The sequence below is a fragment of the Mytilus edulis genome, chromosome 9 (assembly GCF_963676685.1).
Source record: "Mytilus edulis chromosome 9, xbMytEdul2.2, whole genome shotgun sequence".
In the NCBI taxonomy this organism is placed as follows: domain Eukaryota; kingdom Metazoa; phylum Mollusca; class Bivalvia; order Mytilida; family Mytilidae; genus Mytilus; species Mytilus edulis.
Genome location: NC_092352.1, coordinates 9763719 through 9786288, shown reverse-complemented (window position 1 = coordinate 9786288; position 22570 = coordinate 9763719). Strand labels below are relative to the sequence as shown.

At 32.5% G+C, this 22570-nt stretch overlaps 2 protein-coding genes across 2 annotated transcripts; one reads left to right on the top strand and one right to left on the bottom strand.

The window, feature by feature from the left end:
• Positions 1-4556: 4556 nt before the first annotated feature.
• Positions 4557-14676, bottom strand: LOC139487611 (E3 ubiquitin-protein ligase RNF181-like). Its single transcript, XM_071272523.1, has 6 exons — positions 14483-14676; positions 11240-11290; positions 10484-10572; positions 9056-9171; positions 5842-5916; positions 4557-5222 (listed from the first exon to the last, which is right to left on the bottom strand). Exons 1-6 carry the CDS (start codon positions 14560-14562, stop codon positions 5163-5165), a joined length of 471 nt encoding a protein of 156 aa, XP_071128624.1. The 5' UTR covers positions 14563-14676; the 3' UTR covers positions 4557-5162.
• Positions 14677-14843: 167 nt separating this feature from the next.
• On the top strand, positions 14844-21954 carry LOC139487612 (biogenesis of lysosome-related organelles complex 1 subunit 2-like). The gene is made up of 5 exons (XM_071272524.1): positions 14844-14900; positions 17493-17591; positions 19800-19919; positions 20985-21089; positions 21807-21954. The coding sequence occupies exons 1-5, from the start codon at positions 14885-14887 to the stop codon at positions 21836-21838; spliced, it is 372 nt and encodes a 123-aa protein (XP_071128625.1). The 5' UTR covers positions 14844-14884; the 3' UTR covers positions 21839-21954.
• Positions 21955-22570: the final 616 nt, after the last annotated feature.

The following is a 22570-nucleotide window of genomic DNA, read 5'->3' as shown; positions in this document are numbered from 1 at the left end:
GTGTTATAAGTTAGTGGCCCTGGCAGTGTGCTAACTTTCTGCAGCTATTTATAGGGGGTCGTATGTATAGTTTGTCCACAATTCATTTAACGGAAGTGACTTTCCAGACTGTCATAGATTTCCGGGAGTGTGCTTAATGCCGAAAGTTGTTACAACAAAGCATACATCTACTGGTATGAATTTGTTGCCCTGTTCCTGTGCTACAAGTCGATATCCATTTTTTATATGTGGCCCAAATATTATGGCCGCAACGTCTGTCAACCTAAGGTGTGCGTGTTTACGATTACGTTAACAAAATGACACCTCCGCTAACGTTATTGGGTCTAATCGTTTTCTCCGTTTTTTCAAAAATACCGGCGAGTTTATCGGCGGAGCACAACTTTAGTGTTATAAGTTAGTGGCCCTGGCAGTGTGCTAACTTTCTGCAGCTATTTATAGGGGGTCGTATGTATAGTTTGTCCACAATTCATTAAACGGAAGTGACTTTCCAGACTGTCATAGATTTCCGGGAGTGTGCTAAATGCCGAAAGTTGTTACAACAAAGCATACATCTACTGGTATGAATTTGTTGCCCTGTTCCTGTGCTACAAGTCGATATCCATTTTTTATATGTGGCCCAAATATTATGGCCGCAACGTCTGTCAACCTAAGGTGTGCGTGTTTACGATTACGTTAACAAAATGACACCTCCGCTAACGTTATTGGGTCTAATCGTTTTCTCCGTTTTTTCAAAAATACCGGCGAGTTTATCGGCGGAGCACAACTTTAGTGTTATAAGTTAGTGGCCCTGGCAGTGTGCTAACTTTCTGCAGCTATTTATAGGGGGTCGTATGTATAGTTTGTCCACAATTCATTTAACGGAAGTGACTTTCCAGACTGTCATAGATTTCCGGGAGTGTGCTAAATGCCGAAAGTTGTTACAACAAAGCATACATCTACTGGTATGAATTTGTTGCCCTGTTCCTGTGCTACAAGTCGATATCCATTTTTTATATGTGGCCCAAATATTATGGCGGCAACGTCTGTCAAAGTAAGGTGTGCGTGTTTACGATTACGTTAACAAAATGACACCTCCGCTAACGTTATTGGGTCTAATCGTTTTCTCCGTTTTTTCAAAAATACCGGCGAGTTTATCGGCGGAGCACAACTTTAGTGTTATAAGTTAGTGGCCCTGGCAGTGTGCTAACTTTCTGCAGCTATTTATAGGGGGTCGTATGTATAGTTTGTCCACAATTCATTAAACGGAAGTGACTTTCCAGACTGTCATAGATTTCCGGGAGTGTGCTAAATGCCGAAAGTTGTTACAACAAAGCATACATCTACTGGTATGAATTTGTTGCCCTGTTCCTGTGCTACAAGTCGATATCCATTTTTTATATGTGGCCCAAATATTATGGCCGCAACGTCTGTCAACCTAAGGTGTGCGTGTTTACGATTACGTTAACAAAATGACACCTCCGCTAACGTTATTGGGTCTAATCGTTTTCTCCGTTTTTTCAAAAATACCGGCGAGTTTATCGGCGGAGCACAACTTTAGTGTTATAAGTTAGTGGCCCTGGCAGTGTGCTAACTTTCTGCAGCTATTTATAGGGGGTCGTATGTATAGTTTGTCCACAATTCATTTAACGGAAGTGACTTTCCAGACTGTCATAGATTTCCGGGAGTGTGCTAAATGCCGAAAGTTGTTACAACAAAGCATACATCTACTGGTATGAATTTGTTGCCCTGTTCCTGTGCTACAAGTCGATATCCATTTTTTATATGTGGCCCAAATATTATGGCCGCAACGTCTGTCAACCTAAGGTGTGCGTGTTTACGATTACGTTAACAAAATGACACCTCCGCTAACGTTATTGGGTCTAATCGTTTTCTCCGTTTTTTCAAAAATACCGGCGAGTTTATCGGCGGAGCACAACTTTAGTGTTATAAGTTAGTGGCCCTGGCAGTGTGCTAACTTTCTGCAGCTATTTATAGGGGGTCGTATGTATAGTTTGTCCACAATTCATTAAACGGAAGTGACTTTCCAGACTGTCATAGATTTCCGGGAGTGTGCTAAATGCCGAAAGTTGTTACAACAAAGCATACATCTACTGGTATGAATTTGTTGCCCTGTTCCTGTGCTACAAGTCGATATCCATTTTTTATATGTGGCCCAAATATTATAGCCGCAACGTCTGTCAACCTAAGGTGTGCGTGTTTACGATTACGTTAACAAAATGACACCTCCGCTAACGTTATTGGGTCTAATCGTTTTCTCCGTTTTTTCAAAAATACCGGCGAGTTTATCGGCGGAGCACAACTTTAGTGTTATAAGTTAGTGGCCCTGGCAGTGTGCTAACTTTCTGCAGCTATTTATAGGGGGTCGTATGTATAGTTTGTCCACAATTCATTTAACGGAAGTGACTTTCCAGACTGTCATAGATTTCCGGGAGTGTGCTAAATGCCGAAAGTTGTTACAACAAAGCATACATCTACTGGTATGAATTTGTTGCCCTGTTCCTGTGCTACAAGTCGATATCCATTTTTTATATGTGGCCCAAATATTATGGCCGCAACGTCTGTCAACCTAAGGTGTGCGTGTTTACGATTACGTTAACAAAATGACACCTCCGCTAACGTTATTGGGTCTAATCGTTTTCTCCGTTTTTGGAAAGATTAGAACTTGTTCTAAATCTTTACTTAGGCACCAGCCTCCCTAACAACAGGACAGGTTAGCTACTGTTACTAAATGTATTCACACTGAAATATAGTTCCCTATGGTTCTGATATATGTGCACATAATACACATATAAACTGAAAAAAAACTGGGTATATTATTGGAGCAGTTCATTCAAGAATGTATGTCATTTAGGTGTGTTGATGTGCAGGCTTTTAAAAAACAGTTTGATTAGGTAACTGGGTATTGATTCAACTAGTATGATTGACAACTGTCATTATCACTAAACGATCAGAGACAAGGTGAATCTTCAATTACAATGCCCCACCTCCTAAACTGCCAATCAAATTGACCACATTACCTATCAACCTCAGTCTTACATAATTATACAGACCACTCAATATAATTCTTAATACACAAGTATTTGACCTCATAATTGAATACACAAATGTGTATATTAGATGTTTGATATTTATAAGGATGATAGATTTATTTATTGCCAATTACTATTGATCTACATTACATAAAGTGATTCTGTAAATTATATCTGAAAGATAAATGATTAATGGATTAACAAGATCTTAAAAAAATGAAATATGAATATAAATATGAATGAATAAAAGGTATTCAAGTAAAGCCTATAATTTTACTTGATAAATTTCCAATAATCATCTGTAATTAATCAACAATTAAATTAGTACACTTTTTTTTTTTATCAGGAATTGGCTTGAAACAGTTTAAAAATTTAAAATTTTTTAATTATAACAAACAATTGTTTATTAGTTTATTTCCCATCAATCATTATGTCTATTTTAGTCATTTGAATTTTTATTAGAAGTGAATACATATGTTTGCAATCAAGAAAGAATCCACATTTCAATAAGATAAGTTTTTTAATTGGTTACGTTGAAAAAGTACATTTTCAATGCCCTGTGTTGAAAAATACTTTAAAAATTGATCAAAAGGCACTCTAAAACTTTTAATCTTCAATGCCCTATAACCTCTGTTTCAACTTATAAAATGCCCCATAACAACATTTTTCAATTTTGTTTGTTGACACTTTAAAGTTTTAAGCTGTTGGTCCAGATTTATGTCTTACAAGGATAGTTGGTAACATTTACTAGAAGAATTTTTGCATTTTTTTGTTTTTTTGAAACATGTTCAGAACCGGCAACATAATTTCGATAAGATATAAACTGCAGTTTAAATAAAATTGTGCAAATTAAGAGACCCATATTATTTAATTTGAGCTCATTTTATCTTCATACTGGAAAAGCAAGTTTCCTTCTAAAGACCTGCTGTAAATGCAATTTTCAGCAATAGTGCTTTATAAATGTTCAGTTTTCCCCACCATACCTTAATATGAAATAATTCAAACTACTCTTCTAATCTTTCCATGAGTGATTTCCATCACTTTGATTTTCTAAATAACCAGGGCACTGAATCATAATATTAATGTCATGTCTATATCAGTCAGGCTGAAATGTCCTTACAACCTCACATTCTTGACCTGTTGAAAACTGGAGGGTGAAACTAAGGTTAATGGTCAGATAACAATGACTGACTGACAAGATCTCATGAACTTTTTCCATACAACTTTTGTTATAGGTTAGTATGTAGCTATAAAAGGTAAATTACTAAATGTGTCTTCCAGAAAAGTAATGGCCTTGTCTACTGCAAAGTTTGTCCCAGTTCTTGCAATACTTAATTGATAGGGAGAGCCCCTTGCACCCTCTTCATATAGGTATTTTAGGTCTCAAAAATATATACCTTGTAATGAAAAAGTGGAAACTTGAGGATAAGATTCCTTCTTTATGTTTACTCCCAATTCACTATAAATAAATATATTTAAACTTACAGCAAGACATTTGGCTGTGAAAAAATGACAAGGCTTTTCAAATACAAGTAATTGGAGCTTTAATGATCTTATCATATTTCTCTGATAACTTTCCCCACCTATTCACATATTTTCAAGCTGGAAAATGTGAATATTCCAGCGGTACATGATTTGATTGTATATGATTACCATCCAAACTATGTCAAGGGAGACAATTGAAATAGTTTACATTATCTGATGTAGGATTCTAATTTTCTACACATATGGTCTTTCTTTGATTTGATAAAAAAATACAAATTATTAACCTGACTCTGTAACTTTATATATATTACTAATTTCTTCAAAACTGAGTGCAATACAGTCTACATGAAGTAGGTAAATACCTAACTAACACTTTATGTTCATTTAAATAGTCAAAAGAATTAGTAATATTAGAGTATTGCTATAAAATTAATTAAAATCGTAATATATTATCTGCAAATGCAAACAATTACAAATGCTTCAAGTGTAAATCATTCTATTCAACTTTTCTATATTACACCATGGCATTTACATACTAATTTTGACATTTATAATAGTTATAATAAATAAAACTTAAAATGTTGTCACTAAGAATATTAAATAATCTGCCACTCATATTGTCTCTCTGCTAATCACAGAACATTAAAATCATCCAAACATAGAATTGTGCAGACTGTCAAGTTCAAACTCTCTCTGCTTAGCTCGAGCCTGCAATGAAAAAAAATCTGACTTAAAATATTCAAATCTTTTCATGAAGTGCTTGTTTTTTTTGGTAAAGATTGCATTACATGCAACCAAACCGGCACAATACTGGCTTTGGAGATATAAAAGCTTCAGGAAAACCTTGGCCATTACATATGATCCAAAATATTCTGTTACCAAAATGGTGCCAAGGTTAATATTGAATCCCTAGACATAACATTTTTTGGATCATGGATGGCAGCCAAAGTAAACTATGGTAAAAACTGTTATAAATTATGGAAAAATTGGACTAAAACTGATGTAACAACACTAATATTGTATTTTCAAGGTGTGAAAACTTCCTTATTGCAACCATTTATATGTGAAATATTTAAAAGTACTATGTGGAGTAGACGCAGAACAATTTATTTTTTTATCAATAAAAGGTCAACTATATGGATACCTACAACATTATGTTCTAAGAATTATTTCGCATTCAGAGTGTAGAGCTCTCCATATAGTGAAAGATTTAACATCAGGTATTTGATTAAATGTTGGATACAAGAGTAGAGCTCAACAAAATGTTTATGAATGGATGTTTCCATCAGTCCTGAACAATGCATCCTTACAGATAACTGCTTCATACCTTGTGTTTTTTAAATTCTTCATATTCAGGATCATCTGTTGGCAGCTCATGGCGACAAACTGGACAACTGTTAACCTTAAAAAAGAAAAAAATAATATCAAAGCAAACTTGACAATGGTTAACCTATAAAAGAAACATCATTGCGAAGGTATGCAGGAAATTTAAAATGCCACTAGAAATTGAGGGTATATTGAGGGAGCAAGGCAAGAACTTTTTCAGAACTCCGGGATCGGGTGGTTTTAGGTAGCACTCCACAGTTAGGTGTGTAGTTTTTGCATTTTGGCCCCTGTGGATTTTTCAAATATGAGAGCTAGTGTGCAATAAAATTAATTTTTGGATAGTTGATTATTAAAATAGCCTTTGTATTGGGTTTATATGAACATCAAGATTATGTAATGTATGTAATATAGGCTGTTTTCTGTATGACAGTCCGTATTTATATGTCCATACCATACATTGGTCCGGCAATTATTGTAATGTTTTTTTTCCAACTTTTTATCGCACGAACTTTGTCATTAGATTTTATGAAAAAATGAGGCGAAAGACACCCATTTTTTATTTGATCATTAGGAAGATTAATTTCAAGAGTTTCTAAAAAGGTATTACTCAAAGGCATTGAAGTTCTAGTTTGATCCAAATTTAGGGGGGATATGTGACAAGTTCACCCCCATTTTTGCAATATTTTATGATTAATAAATGCAGAATGTTTCCATGGATACACATAAAAGGAATTTTTTTCACCCTTTTAACTTTTGAAAATCAAATCTATGGAAGATACAGATTACATACACTTGCACATGTACAACACAAATAGTTAGGTTAATGTATTAGAAATCCAGGAATAGGAGATGATAAAACATTTTGTGGCTCATTTTAAATTTTATTTTCTAACTGTGGAGTTCTACCTTAGGCTTGGGATTTCAGATTCAGGGAATTCTTCTTTCGAATTTCGGAATGTCGGGATTTACATTTCTTTAAATTTGGGACCTCAGGATTTCACTTTTTAAGCCCGGATTTTGAGATCAGGACCCCTCCAAATCCACTCTATATTGGATAGAAACAGAAATTTTCCCTTGCAACAGACCACCTACAGACCCTTCAAAGAGCTGTCACAAGGGTTCTTGTACTCAAAATCTTCCCATGTCTACAGAAGTTGTGAATGAATTAAACATAGACTACTAAACATCTGCCATAAAGACCAAATTTCTAAAAGACATTAAAGGAATAGAGTTCCAATTATTAAAAAAGATATTAAAAAAGATATTGCTGAAATAAACCTATGATATAAGTTTCATTAAAATCTGGTAAGTATTGTACAAATGAGAGCACTAGCGATGCAATTTTCCATGTACCGGTAATTAATGTTTCCAATGGGGATAAGCCTTTTGAAAAAAATAATCGTCACAGATTATTGAACTTGTCCTTGACATTGTTATTTTAAACCTATGACATAAGTTTTATAAAAATGTTGTGCTGGGGACAAAAATAAAAGAAGGCTGTGTCTAAGACATGCACCTGCTTGTAAATATAAGGCAAATTCAGCAAATTTTCCATTTAAGGAATGACTAATATTTTTTCTGTCTACATGTATTAGAAATAACATAAAAAATGTGGTGCAAACTGAATAACCCACGGGTTATTTTAAAGTTTGAACCATATTTTTTATTTTAATTCAAATAGACAGAAAAAATATTACAGTCATTTCTTATAATTTAATTCTAAAATCCATTTTAAACCGGAGTAAACCATGAAAAAACATTGATGACGTCACGGTCACATAACAAAATAATGTCTTTGAGCTGATAAAAAAAACAATGTCATCCAATTAGAAGACGTGGTACATCCAAAATTAAATTATTTGTAAATAGACATAACTGGACTAGTAATATTTAGCATTGTGAGTAAGTTGAATAAAATTTTGATAAAGGTATGAAATGGTAAATAAATTTGTTGACGTATGTTGAAATACATACAGGCAGATGTAAATACTCACGGACAGACAGATGAAGAAGAGTAAAATATATTACTACTAGTATATAATATTAACAAATTAATCTTTTAGTTAAAAAAGAATTGCTTTAAATAAGCATTATGTACTAAATTTAAAGTTGATCTGAACACAACATGATTATCAACATCTCTAAACCTAAAGTTGATCTGAACACAACATGATTATCAACATCTCTAAACCTAAAGTTGATCTGACCACAACATGATTATCAACATCTCTAAACCTAAAGTTGATCTGACCACAACATGATTATCAACATCTCTAAACCTAAAGTTGATTTGACCACAACATGATTATCAACATCTCTATACCTAAAGTTGATCTGACCACAACATGATTATCAACATCTCTATACCTAAAGTTGATCTGACCACAACATGATTATCAACATCTCTAAACCTAAAGTTGATCTGACCACAACATGATTATCAACATCTCTAAACATAAACATAAACCTCATACAAGAGAGATGAATGGACCAACAATTGAACTTATGGACACACAGACCAGAAAAATAGTTACCCTATTATCAAAGGTTAGACATAAAAACAATATTTAAATCCTAAGGAATGTAAGCCATCCAGAAAGAAATGTGTTCTTGATCTGTAACTTCAAATTCCATATAATACATTTATAAATCAAAAATCATACTAATAGGCCAGTTCCGAGATATGGTTTTCGGACGAGTCTGTCATGTGACTTCCATCACAACGTGACAAAATTGTATGCATTGTTTTTTCCAACACATGTTGATTTTATACTGCACAACATTTTTGGGAAATTAAAATCTAATAAAATGGTCACCCTCTCTCAGTCATACAGGAATCAAGATTACGTACATACGGAACATAAATTATTTCTATACTATCCTACAGAATGAGGAATATGAATGTGCTTGAAACTTTTAATAGAGCAGAGATACAGGCGTGCCTTCCATCTGGTAAATGACGTCATAAAGGCATGCGAAATTGACAATCTTTTCCGGTGAAAGACATGATTCCAGAATTGATGTATACCACAAAATGTCAAAACAACTATTTTTTGGTGGGAGAATGACTGACGTGTGTTACATTGTATGCACCTGTACTGCCCCTTAAATAGGGAGCTAAAACATTTCTATAACAACTTCTGTATAAAAACATTGATTCGTTTAAAATGGCCTTTAAAATGGCCTTTATCTGCAGTGTTTGTTCTTTGACTAACCTTTTCTAACCATGGTAATATACATTTTGAATGAAATATGTGTGAACAAGGCATCTTCTTAACTTCATCTTCTTCATCTAATAGAGACAAACATATCGGACATTTCTTTTCTAAAGCTGAAATAAATATTAAAGTCTTAAAACAATACATGGACATTCCATATTGAAATATATAATAAAATATGTAATTTGTTAAAGGCTCAATGGGTTCATATGAGATTGAATTGTTTGACAGGATTTATTTTGCCAAAATAACTAAAATGGATTCATCACAACCAAAGTTATTACATATGAAACATTATCTGGCCGGTTTGGTTTCAATTCTGGTGCAGTAATATATATATTTCTTGAGAATAAGGTCTTTGGAAATCAGAACCAATTGGACCTTATTTTGACCTTGTTGACTAGGCCCTAGGACATAAATTTATGTTGGGAATTGCAACAGAACCAAAGCAACATCACTTGGTAAGTACTTAGATAATGAACATTCATTACACTTCCTCTGTTGAATAAAACCAATGTCCAATTTCCAAAAAGGTTTCAATGTAAAATTTGTCTTTTCCTGTAAGATATTTCAAATTTCTGATCAGCAACAGTAGAAAGTTCAGATTTTAAGAAAAAGCAATGGCACTGTGATAGATTGGTTCAAAAGTAAGAACACTGGCAAACCTTATGTAAAAGAAAATCCAACACAAAAAAACTATCTGAATTATCTCCCCTGTTGAATCAATGTTTCCTTTACAATACATTTTCTATAGTTGTAAAATAAGATGTAATTTATGAGCCCCTTGTATGTAACTTGATACATTTATACTGTTCCTTACAAATTCAAGAAGGGGCTTAAATAAATTACATCTTATTTTACAAATATTGAAAATGCATTGTATTTTTAAAACAAGGAAATAAGTCAGATTTTTTTTTCACAGAAGACAATGTACTGTACTTTTTTTTAAGTTGTAATGTACCTAGAAAATAATTAGAGTGTCAAAAGGAGGAAGAAGTATTTTTGCAGATGGAATATCATTTTCACCGTTAGTTTTGCCAATTTTTTATATTCAACTAATCCCTGAATTGTCTTTCATTTTGTTGAGCAGAATATTAATTTTCATATAGTATTGAGCAAAGTTAATTATTTTCAATCAATACCAGGCCAGAATATTAATCTCCAAGAAAAACATGTCTGAATACAATATAACATAAGACATGTTGATCATTATTTCACAGAATTTTCTATTTTATGTTACACTAATACATCCTGATGATTTCCACTGGTTTCCAGACTACGCTTGAGGTTTCATTTAATTCAGTTTCTTGTTATTGTGGAGCATATAACAAATAGCAACACTTTCAAATTCAAATTCAAATTCAAGACAGTTTCAAAGTACTATATCTTGATGTCATTTTTGTAGTATTATGTATCTTATCTTACCTGCTTCTGTTGGTGTGACTAGATGTGTATCTAAAGCCTCAACACTGGCCTTGGATGCTGGGGGAACTTTACGTTCACCTCCAAATACACTACAAAAGGATTTATAATTCATTTATTAGGCTATGTCAATATATAATGAGTTTTGCTTTAACATACATCATGAACAGGAATCTGATGTACAGTAGTTGCTGTTTGTTTATGTAATTTATACATGTTTCTCGTTTCTCGTTTTTTATATAGATTAGACTGTTGATTTTCCCGTTTGAATGGTTTTACTCGTCTAGTAATTTTGGGGCCCTTTATAGCTTGTTGTCCGGTGTGAGCCAAGGCTCTGTGTTGAAGGCCATATATTGACCTATAATGGTTTACTTTTATAAATTGTTATTTGGATAGAGAGTTGTCTCATTGGCACTCACACCACATCTTCCTATATCTATGTTGAACGAATCAATATTAAATAAAGTAGCACCAATAATTATTACAAATATGCAGAGTTTTTAAAAACCATATACTTTTGACATTTAATTAATGAATAATAATATGTAGATGTGTTAAATTATCTAATATTATCTAAATCTAAAAAGATCTCCTCAAAGCGTTTTAATTTTAATGAACAGACACTGTTTGGCATCTGCTCGCCAGCCTGCAATGCAGCCTGACATTCACAAATCAAAAAAGCATTTTTTTCTTTCGAAAATCGGTTAAAAAGCACAGAATCATCACTATTTAAACGACACATTTCAAATGAATAATTACCTTCCATACTCCATATCCCATTCTGCTCCTAAGCCACTATCTAACAATAGCCTAAAAAAAATTATCACTGTTTATTTAAAACTTTATGAAAATATAATGTTTTGATCCATTAAGTCTTCACACTTAACCACAAGTCCGACGGCCCAGGCTTGTAAATTATTTTTGGGCTTGTGAAATTCTTCTCTAAAAGCCAACAGAATCAAACTAAATATTTTGTAAAATTGATCTTCTGGATACAAAAGTTTATCGTTGGAGACTGAAATGTACTACGAGCATAAATTTACCTGTGAAACTTGAAAAGTTTTAAAGCCTTTTTCCTATTTTGTTTCTTAGGCTCTGTCCCCTAGCTATTACAGTAGAAAATTCAATAAAAAAAAATCAAGATTTTCATTCTTCTAATGAACTCAAAATCCTTAACTTTTTTATTTTCAGACTTTTTTTTTATTTTCCCTCATTTGCACAGACATCTCTTTCTTTCTTCTGGCCTTGTTTGTCACGAGACTTGTAAAATACTGGAAGGAACATCATATTGTTTCCCATAAATTAATTGTTTTTAATGATTTTTTTATATGAAAAAATATTACAGGATAGCAATTCTTTGTTTACGTTAAAAAATGACGTCACAACTAAAAGCCATAACAACAGGACCAACATTTTAAACGTTTCCGTATTTCCGTTTTGTTTTTTTAACAGATTTTAAATTTAAAATAGTTGACTATAAAAAATAATGTACACAGACTTCATCACTTTCACAGGTTTATGCCTGCCTCATATTACAGTTGCCACCTATAACTATAGTTAAAGAACAGGTGAGTTGTGTAACAGAGTGAAAATTGTACATGCAAGACTTTTAATATAATACTACAACACACCAGAGAAATTGCGGGCATTTAGAGCTTGGTTGAAAGTATGAAAACTGTTGTAGAGTGAATTTTTGTAGCTGATTTTATGACTTGAGAATTTCAGGAAAGGTATGAAAAGTCAAAGGTACTTGGTGGCCGAGCAATTTATTTAGCCCTCAGCCTTTTTTTATCAAATCCGTTATTTTTTTTTTATTAATTTTCCATATACTGTGATTACACAAATATTATAATCTCGATATAATAAAAGATGAAGAAGAAGATATTTTATTTTCCAATTATGGGGCCCAAAGGACATAAATAACATAAATAATTTTCATTACAATACAAACAATGAGATAAAAAAAAAGGATTAATGAGAACTATTTTTAAAAGTTCTTGAATATGTAGATAAAGAATCTATATAGTATTTTTTTTATAAATATCTAATGCATTTTAATGCAAGTGTGGTTGATATAGATAAAAAATAAAAAATATTAGATATCCATATATGTATAGTACACAATAAGTTGGATCAAATAAAAATATAATAAATAGCCAAAATGAAAGTAAAAGTTAAGACCTCTCAGTGCTCCCATTTCTGATATGTCGCATATCAGAAACGGGAGTGCTGAGAGATTTGATTTTAATCAGACTGGTATGTTCATAGAATACAGATAAAGCGAGAAAAAAAACATGTCCCCAAGCATTTATAAAAGAGGTTAGTAATGCCCTTTAATGTCAGGCGTCAAACAGTCATTTCGGCTACAGTTAGACTTAGTGTCAAATTGGTTTAAATTGTACAGTGATTCATCAAAATATCCATATTGTGATTCGTCAGAGATCTCAATTAGTAACTGTTTATCGTCATTTTTGGAAAAAAAATTAAAGTGATTCGTCAAAATCAGTCGATAATTTTATCGTCTACAAGAAAGTGTACATTTTTTTATCGCTAGTCCTATAATATAAGACTCTGAAGGTTCATATCATTTACATTCAACGGTTTTTAACGGATATTTTTTTTTACTATCAATGTTGAACCTCTGTTCAACACAATGATAGTAAAAAAAAAATATCCGATAAAAACATTGAATGTAAATGATATGAACCTTCAGAGTCTTATATTATAGGAGGGTGGTAAAGGGGGGTACTGAACACGGAAACATGTGAAATAAAAATCGCAAAAACGTTGCACGAAAAACAAAAATCGGGAAAAACGAAGCACGAGAAATAAAATCGTAACTATTCCGGAAAAAAGTACCAGAAGTTATTACTCAGTAGTTCGTGGATATCATGCAGCCTTTTTTAATGGACATGGAGACCTTGCAGTCAACTGTTAGGGAGCTACCATTTGATTTTTAGGGGGGGGGGGGGGCTAGGATGAAATTTGAAAAAAATAGGCAGGACAGAAGTTTTGAGTAAAAAAAAGGCAGGATGAGACACTTTGCAAAAAAAAAGGCAGGATGACAATTTAGGTAAAAAAAGTCAGGATAAACTAATAAAAAAAAAGGCAGGACCGAATAGAGTGAAAAATAAAAAGGCAGGACAGAGATTACAAATAAAAAAAAATGCAGGACAAAATTTTTCATCCTAGCCCCCCCATAAAAATCAAATGGTAGCTCCCTTAGCGTCCGCTACTTGCATCTGTAATATTTGAAAGAAAAAAAATATTCATAGTTATTTGATGGACTTCATTGATACCATACATATTGCAAAAGTGGAATGGTAACAACATACATCAAATTCTATTAGATTACACAAATTTCAGAAGGTATTATAACACACTGACTTTTTAATCAAACGCGGGACATGCGGGACATGCACGAGAAATAAAGAACACAGATACGAAACACGGGAAATAAATAAGGGGAAACACGAAGCACGCAAATCGAGCCAAACACGAGACAACGAGAAATAAAACGTCAAAACACGAAAATACGGGAAATAAAAAGGCCGAAAACGTTGCACGAAAATAACCCTTTACCACCCTCTTATAGGACTAATTTTATCGCCATACACCAATAATTACTGTTAACATCATTTAGCAAGATCTTTTACAGTTAATCGTCATGAAGGTACCCCCATTACGACCCTCATGAAAACTATGTTTAACTTTAACCTTCCTAAACGGAAGTCTATTACTTTAAAGTCCAACCGATGACAGAAACAATATACGGAAGCCTTTATTATAGTTTTTCTCCCAAAATAATTAACCCAAACAGAATAATCATAAGCGAGGGTGACAAATGCAACTAAGCATGGTACCCATAGGACACAAAGACATGATGATTGATTTATTGTGGAAGGAAGAGAAGTGACACACAAAATGATGTCTGTTTTTTAAGACTGGTTTGAAATGTAGATTTTGTCCAGTTTTTTTTTAATTTGTAAAATGAAATTTCACCTAGCCATATGAAGTAGATGATTAGGTTGTTCCCCATCTTGAAGAGGCTCACAGTCATGTTCATCAAAATATGAAGCCATGTTGAAGTAGCCAATCGTCAATAAATAGTCTGTGGCACAAAGAGATGCCGAGTCAAATTAAGTGTGTTGTCACCGTGATATGTGTACTTTCACTTTCACTTTGAATGGCCCCATATGACCTTACAAAATAGTAAATAACCAATGATGGTGTAGATTTGGAGACAATTTTGCTATTGCCATGCTTTTAACTTTTAACAAAAGAAAAAAGAAATTTTACAAAAATACACAAATTTTGGCTAAATACTTGATTAATAAATTTATTTTTTTAATGAGGTAAGCATGTGTGTTAAATTTAGAGTCGGAAACGGAAACTTTTTCAGAAATGAATCAGACAGAGGGTAAATAAAAACTCCCTAAATTACACAAACTAAATAAGAAATAGTTATTTATTAATCTCGACCTCACCATCGCCTTTTTCATAATACTCTGCAGAAAGACTCAGTATCTAACCACATGCAATTTAGTTAGATGTTTTGTATGCCAATAGTAAAATATGGGCAATGGGAAGAAATATAGAGGTCTTCTTTTATATTGTGATTTCAAGGTATTTAGGACTAAGTTTGTATTTGTATGTAATTACGTTACTAGGAAATATAAGTTTCTGTGAATTTCAGTCATCAGTGTTTTTACCCATCCTTTTTTTTATTTTTTATATTTCAAACTGAATTTTACCCATCCAAGCTGACTATTTTATTTGAGAAAATGTTATTCTCATTATTAATCCATCAAAGACAATTTATATAACAATCAGTGATAATTTAATATATATAATTATATTTCCTTCATTGATGTAACATACATATCATAAATGAATATGGGGCGAACGAACCCAGGGCGAACGGACTATCAGGGCGAACAAACTCAGTGCGAACGAACCTAGGGCGAACATGTAATCAGGGCGAACGATCCGGATTAAAGTGCATGGACTTAGAAAAAACTAGTCTCTTTTTTTGCAAAAGCTTGTATATAAATATGCTAAGGTATAACATATGTGATAGGCTTGGTTATAATTTACCGACAGGCTTAAGTGATTGTTTCTAAATGTAAAAGACCAACCACGTAATAATTACTAAAAAAAAGTCATTTATGTGTCATAAAATACTGTATGTCCTGTTAAATGAATTTTTCAACAATTCGGGCGCATTGATATTGTTTTAATTTGTGTATACGTAGCTACACACTACTATGAACACCCCCTTACGTCGTCACATAAGTTACAAATACCTCTATTTTACCGACGTTAATTTTCAATAAAATTGACATTATTTTAATGGGACCCTAAGTAGACTGCAACGTAAACAATGATTTTAAGTATCTGTTCGTTTCAAATAGAAGCAGGATACAGGAAACAGGATACCTCTGCGTATACTATTTTGTATCTATATAGAAATGTTGTCAAAGGACTATGCTGCGCAAGACACAAGTCCTTCTTCCAGCACCCGAACATAAACACATTTGTTTTATCCGACTGAGCCCGGTTAGGTTTGAAATTAAGTCAAGCACATTCCTGTTTAAATGTTGTTTATCAAATATTCGTGATGTATCTTCCGGCATGTACATAATTTTTTGGTTTGTATAAACGACTGTTAACGTCATAATCAAACTATGTTTTTACATCTATACTTTCGCGGACTATCGGACTTTAGCGTATGTAAGCATCGCACTTTAGCGTAGACCATCGCACTTTAGCGTGATCATCGTACTTTGGCGTCCCCATTGCACTTTAGAGTACACACTATTTTTCCCCATTGGCCTAGTCCAAATAATTATGACGTTTGGCTATTATAAGTTATCTACGTTCATATCTGTAGATATGGATATTTTAACACCCTGAGGCGCAGCCGAACTGTGTACAGGGTATTGGAGGGTGTTAAAATATCCATATCTACAGATATGAACATAGATAAGGAATTTATCCCAGGTCTAAGTCTACATCTGGCGATTTTTAGAGAAATTCGACCACAAAGTTTATCGTGAAAGTTACGTTTTTTTCCATATCTTTTATTGAAATTTAGGATTTTGACATATTTTTAACGAGGTGTAAGGTACTACCTTTGGTAGAACCCTACAGGTAGACAAATATAAGACGTTTTTAATCTAAAGACAGAGAAAGTGAAATGGGTTGAATTTGGCGCTTGAAGTTGTGAGAGTTACATCATAGACAGTGTGACGTCAACGTGGGTCATTTGCATAGCTAGGTCAGAAGTCCCATTCATTGACAATGTGGCAGAATAGGGATGCATTTACTAAAAATGAATGCAAATAATCGCATGATAAGCTTAAATTGTTAGTGGATTATGTATTTAATTATACAGACATCATGAATAATCTACAGAATTAGATATTTCATAAGGAACAACCATGGAACTAAGGAAAACGTGCGTGAATTTCCCTGATGTAATGGGTAGCAACGTCCAGGTGCTATGGGTTTTGTAACGACGTGCATTAACCAATCAAAATCCTAGAAATATACTACGCCAGGGATAATATTTTTTTTTCCTGGGATGGGTCGCAGGAAGGTTTCCCAGAAAAAAATGAAAAAGCCTTGCCAGACGTCATAATTATTTGGACTACATGTACCTATATATGCCCATATTTTATTTTCGATCTATGACTCCGAGTATGAGTTTGACTAACCATCTGGTATCTTTTGCCCCCTCTTTTATTATTATTGTCCATTAACGCAATGTCTAGTGCCTGTACTTTAATTTTTCTTTGACAACTTACTGCGCAGTAACTTGAGTAAGGCATCAAATTGAAAAAATAAAATAGCCTTTCAAGACATCATAATTATTTGGACTAATACAAGTTATGATCAACTAAGTTATGATGCAGCGATAAAACTTTAAAAAAGTTAACTTCAAATTATTTAAATTTACCTTTTCAAGTTGAGCATTAATTTAGCTACTTATCATCAATTTATATTTAAGATGCAAAAGAGACAGTAGAAGAGGTACCTGAAGATGTGGTACAGTTATGTAGAGAAACATTTAAAAAGACGGCAGAATATTTACATGGAGAATTAGATGGTAAGATGTTGTACAGATTAGGTACATTTAGCAACAACAAAATTTGAACATTAAAAATTAGTCATTTATGTAGAGAAACATTTAAAAAGTGTGAAAATATTTTACATGACTGATGAGAAATAAACAGAAAAATGTTGACATCATGTACATGTTCATTTCTGGAGGAAACATTTTGAAAGATTACAGAAAATATATATAGAAAAGAAGACGATAAAATATTGTACATGAAACATTGTAAAAATACAACATGATTTAATGGGATATACAAGACAGTTAGATGTTGTATACATGATCACTAAAGATTGGTCTGATGTAAATGATATTAGAAAGGTACACCTGCATTTCACACTACGACCATCAGCCCCTCTAAGAAATGCAATTTATAGGTTTATCTAGGGTAGTCACATATCTTCCTGACATATATACAATAACTTTACCTGTATTGTCAATAGTGAATCCTCATTATCATGATTGTGTATACGTACAATTAGAATTTAATGGTTAACTGTGAAAGAGTTGAATTGACCAAAGTTTGAATAGTGATTGTTAATCTTGAACTTGTATTAAAAACAATTAACTATTTTCATATAACCTACTTTTTGGCTCAGCAGCATATCATTTTATTGAGGTATCTACTCTGTAATACTTAGTAGGACATTCTTGTAACCTCTCAACTGCAATCAACTGAAAGAAAAATAAGCTTGCAATTTGTGGAAAAAATTACTAACTGTTTTATGTTTTATATACGCTCCAAAATCTTCGTACAAAATTAAAAAAAAATACATGTACTCTGGCGTTTAAAGTAGTTACAGTGACTTGACTGTTAGTGTTGCTCTCCACCAATTGCAACTCATTCAAAATTTTGACCAAATTGCAATTTGTTTTATTAAACCAAATTGTTCAACTGGTCAGAATATTGAACAAATTGTTCAGTCAAAATGTGAAAGTGCAAGGTGATAAAATAAAATATACGTCTTAACTACACTACAATAATAACAAACACAAAGCAATGCATTTACCCGTGCAGTATCTCGTTTTGGTTCTGGCTCATAGCGTCTTTAATTTTTCGGTCGATGAACATGTTTATTTCTGCCGGCTCCGACATGTTTAGTGTTGAACGTCTGCGGCTAGAATGATTTTCAAACACATGAAAATTAAAAACCCGCTTTCACCACAATCCAAATGATTGGTCCACGTAACCACGTGTACAACTACACATAAAAAACCAGCCAAAAATATATACCTTTCTTATAAAACGTTCCTTTTAGACAACATTTTCCCGCTATACTCCGAAACGCGGGAAAATACATTTACAATCCTATAAGACTTTAACTCTACTTTAATGATGATGTGACAGAATTAGTTTATCAGTTTGTATAGTTATATTATAGTCATTTCCATGCTGAAGAGGAACTGTTTATTTTGAATTGCTATAAAATTGTCCAAACTAAGCTTTCATATAGTTTTTCTTTCTAAAAGTATTCTATATTTATAAGAATCAGATATCATTTTAAATAAAACATCATATATTCAGTAAAATATGTGTGAAATAACAATATGCTATTGATAAGTTTTCAGGGAAGATAACCTAAAATATTATTCTTTTGAATAAAGACTTTTTGAAAGAAAAGTTATTATCTCCCCCATGGAAACTTCCTAAAAACATATATTGCAATTTTACACATATTTTACTGAATATGAAATGTTTTAATTCACATAATGTCTGATTCTTATAAATATAGAATACTTTTAGAAAGAAAAACTATATGAAAGCTTAGTTTGGACAATTTAATAGCAATTCAAAATAAACAGTTCCCCTTCAGCATGGAAATGAATATAATATAACTATACAAACTGATAAACTAATTTTGTCACAACATCATTAAAGTGGAGTTAAAGTCTTATAGGATTGTAAGTATGTTTTATTTTATCACCTTGCACTTTCATGACTTGGCTGTGGTTTTCTACAGCAGTTGGTTCAAATTTCTGACCAGTTGAACAATTTGATTTTATAAAACAAATTGCAATTTGGTCAACATTTTGAATGAGTTGCAATTAGTGGAGAGCAACACTAACAGTCAAGTCACTGTAATGAGAAAAAAAATCTATTGTATCTCCTCGGTTTTTTACAAACTACCAATTTTTTAATCTGGTAGACCAAAAGCAACAGTAAAGTATTTTTTTATGAGAAATTTTGAATAATTTCAGGGACCATTGAAGATTATAAGTTACTAGAGAACATGAACAGAATTACCATTAACAAATACTCTGAAATGAAATCCACAGCTGAAGATATTGCTGGAAGATTACAGACACTTAATGATAAATGTAAGTTCTTTGTAGGGGTTATTCGAACATGCTCTTGCACTAAAAGAGGAGCGAAAGATACTAGAGGGACAGTCAAACTTGTAGATCGAAAATAAACTGACAATACCATGGCTAAAAAGGAAAAAGACAAACAGACAAATAATAGTACACTAGACACAACATAGAAAACTAAAGACTAAGCAACACAAAATACACCAAAAACTGGGGGTGATCTCAGGCAAATGTCAGGAACTAAGTTTCCTTATTTGACATTAAAAAAACCTGAAGTATTAGTGACTGCGTTACACAATCACATGATTTTTTTTATGAAAATAATTAAGAGGAATGTGTGGATTTGTAATTGTAGGATCTTTCAAATATTAGGAATATGCACCAAGATTTGAAGAAAGGAAGATGGCACGAAATTTAATTTTTATTAAAAGAAATGACAAATTTAATAGTTATGGCACATATTTTTTAGTCTAAAATTTCAGCACACATAAGATATAAGTTAATATTCATAAAGAGTATTTTTTCATTTAGTAAAGACTTGCTAAATTATTTACCAGTAGTTGGTTTTAGCAAGTGCTCTATGTTAAGCAAGTCTGGAAACGGTTTGCAAATCTACCAAAATCTTGAAAGTTGCCTTTCTTTGGCATCAAGAACATAACTAAAAACAACCTTGACTTCTCATGAGGGTCTCACACGGTCTGCATAAAAAACATTAAAACATAGGGTTTCATATGATACTAATTTAACTTTTCAATAAATATAAAAACTTATTTGATCAGAAAAGTCAGAAGGTAATACACTATATTAAGTGGAAGTGCCTTTCAGATCTGTCAGACTACCTATTTTCCTATACATGTACTTGCAATTATTGGTTAGGATATTCTTAGCACAACAATGCATGAATAATCATTATTTTTACAGTCATTTAACCATTTTATTACATGTTATCTCTTTTCAGTGCCATTACTATCAGTTAATTAAATTGATTTCTTTTTGTTTTGGAAAAAGCTATACATTTAAAAGTACTGTGTATTATAGTGATTTGTACATTTATTTTGTTATTTATTTACTTAGACAAACAATTACAGCCATTCCTAGATCAGATTGATCAGATAGAAGAAAGTGTTAATACTTTGGAGCAGGCAGCATACAAACTAGATAACTACTCAAAACGTTTAGGTAAGTACACACACATTTAAATTTTTGATTAAAAATGCATTAATCTGCCAATTTACTACAGAGAAATAAGGAGCAGTTCCAGGAATTGTATCAAAAGGAAGCAATGCATTTTGAGTGTATGTGGAGGTGGTCCTTGAGACACATCAATATTCAGCCTAAGTTATTTATTTTAAAATGAAAATTTCTATGTAGGGAAGACCACTGTTATAATTTTGATTGATGAATATTAGGGTTCAATTCAATTAACTATTTGTTGTGCCCTGCTATTATAGTAGAGAGGCATAATGATTTCTAGTTGATGCATCCATCTGTTCTTATCAGATTCAAATTTTGGTTTGTAGGTTAAAGGTTTTTGAGTAAAGTATTTTGGGATCAGGTCAACTTGAACACAAAGAAAATTTTCGAACTCTATGAATCTTTATCTTATACATACTAAGTATAAAATATAAAAAAGAAGATGTGGTATGATTGCCAATGAGACAACTCTTCACAAAAACCAAATGACACAGAAATTAACAACTATAGGTCACCCTACGGCCTTCAACAATGAGCAAAGCCCATACCGCATATTCAGCTATAAAAGGCCCCTAAATGACAATGTAAAACAATTCAAACGAGAAAAGATTGAAACAGATTGTTTCAAGATGAAGCATATTGCATTACTATCTTACAATTTGCCACATATTACCATAATCTCATATCTTCTTTATTTTTCAGAGAACAGATTTAAGAATTTGGAGAGAAGATAGCAGACACTCCGTTATGTTTTCCCACTTACTTTTAACTTATGATATATATTCATTATAAATAATTTGATTGTGCAATAAAATTTACATAAAATGACATAAAATACCATATGACAAAAGTAATTATTTCTTAATCATAGCCTTCTTTTACAAATTATGAATCTTTCTCAGAGAAATTACTTCTTATTCTAATTTTATCTCTGTCCTCAATAACGGTCCTGTTAACAACATACAGTTACAACTTAATCCTGCTTATTGGGTAGCATTTATGAGGATATTTATAGACTTTGTTACTATCATGCAATATGTCAAGGTCTTATCTTCTGAAAGCACTACATAACATCAAACTTTTCAGGAATGAAGTTTTAAATTAAGAGTTTTGTTTTTGGCATTTATTATAAATTGTTCATTCTGCATTAATGGTGTTATAAGAAAAAAGATGTGAAAGATATCAAGGGAACATTCAAAACTCAATGAAAAAAAACCAGGAACACCAAGGCAAAAAATTAGAAAGACCATTAAAAGACAATTTTTTTCCACAAAAACACTACATAGAACACTATGTATCAACTCCACCAAAAAGTTGGGTGATCTCAGGTGCTATGGAAGAGAAAGTAGATTCTGCTCCACTAGTGGGACCTGTCATGTTGCTCAGGGTGAATACAGATTTGGTGATAAGACTCTTTCCATCATATCAGAATTGAGGAAAAGAGGACATGATTGTGGGGATGACAT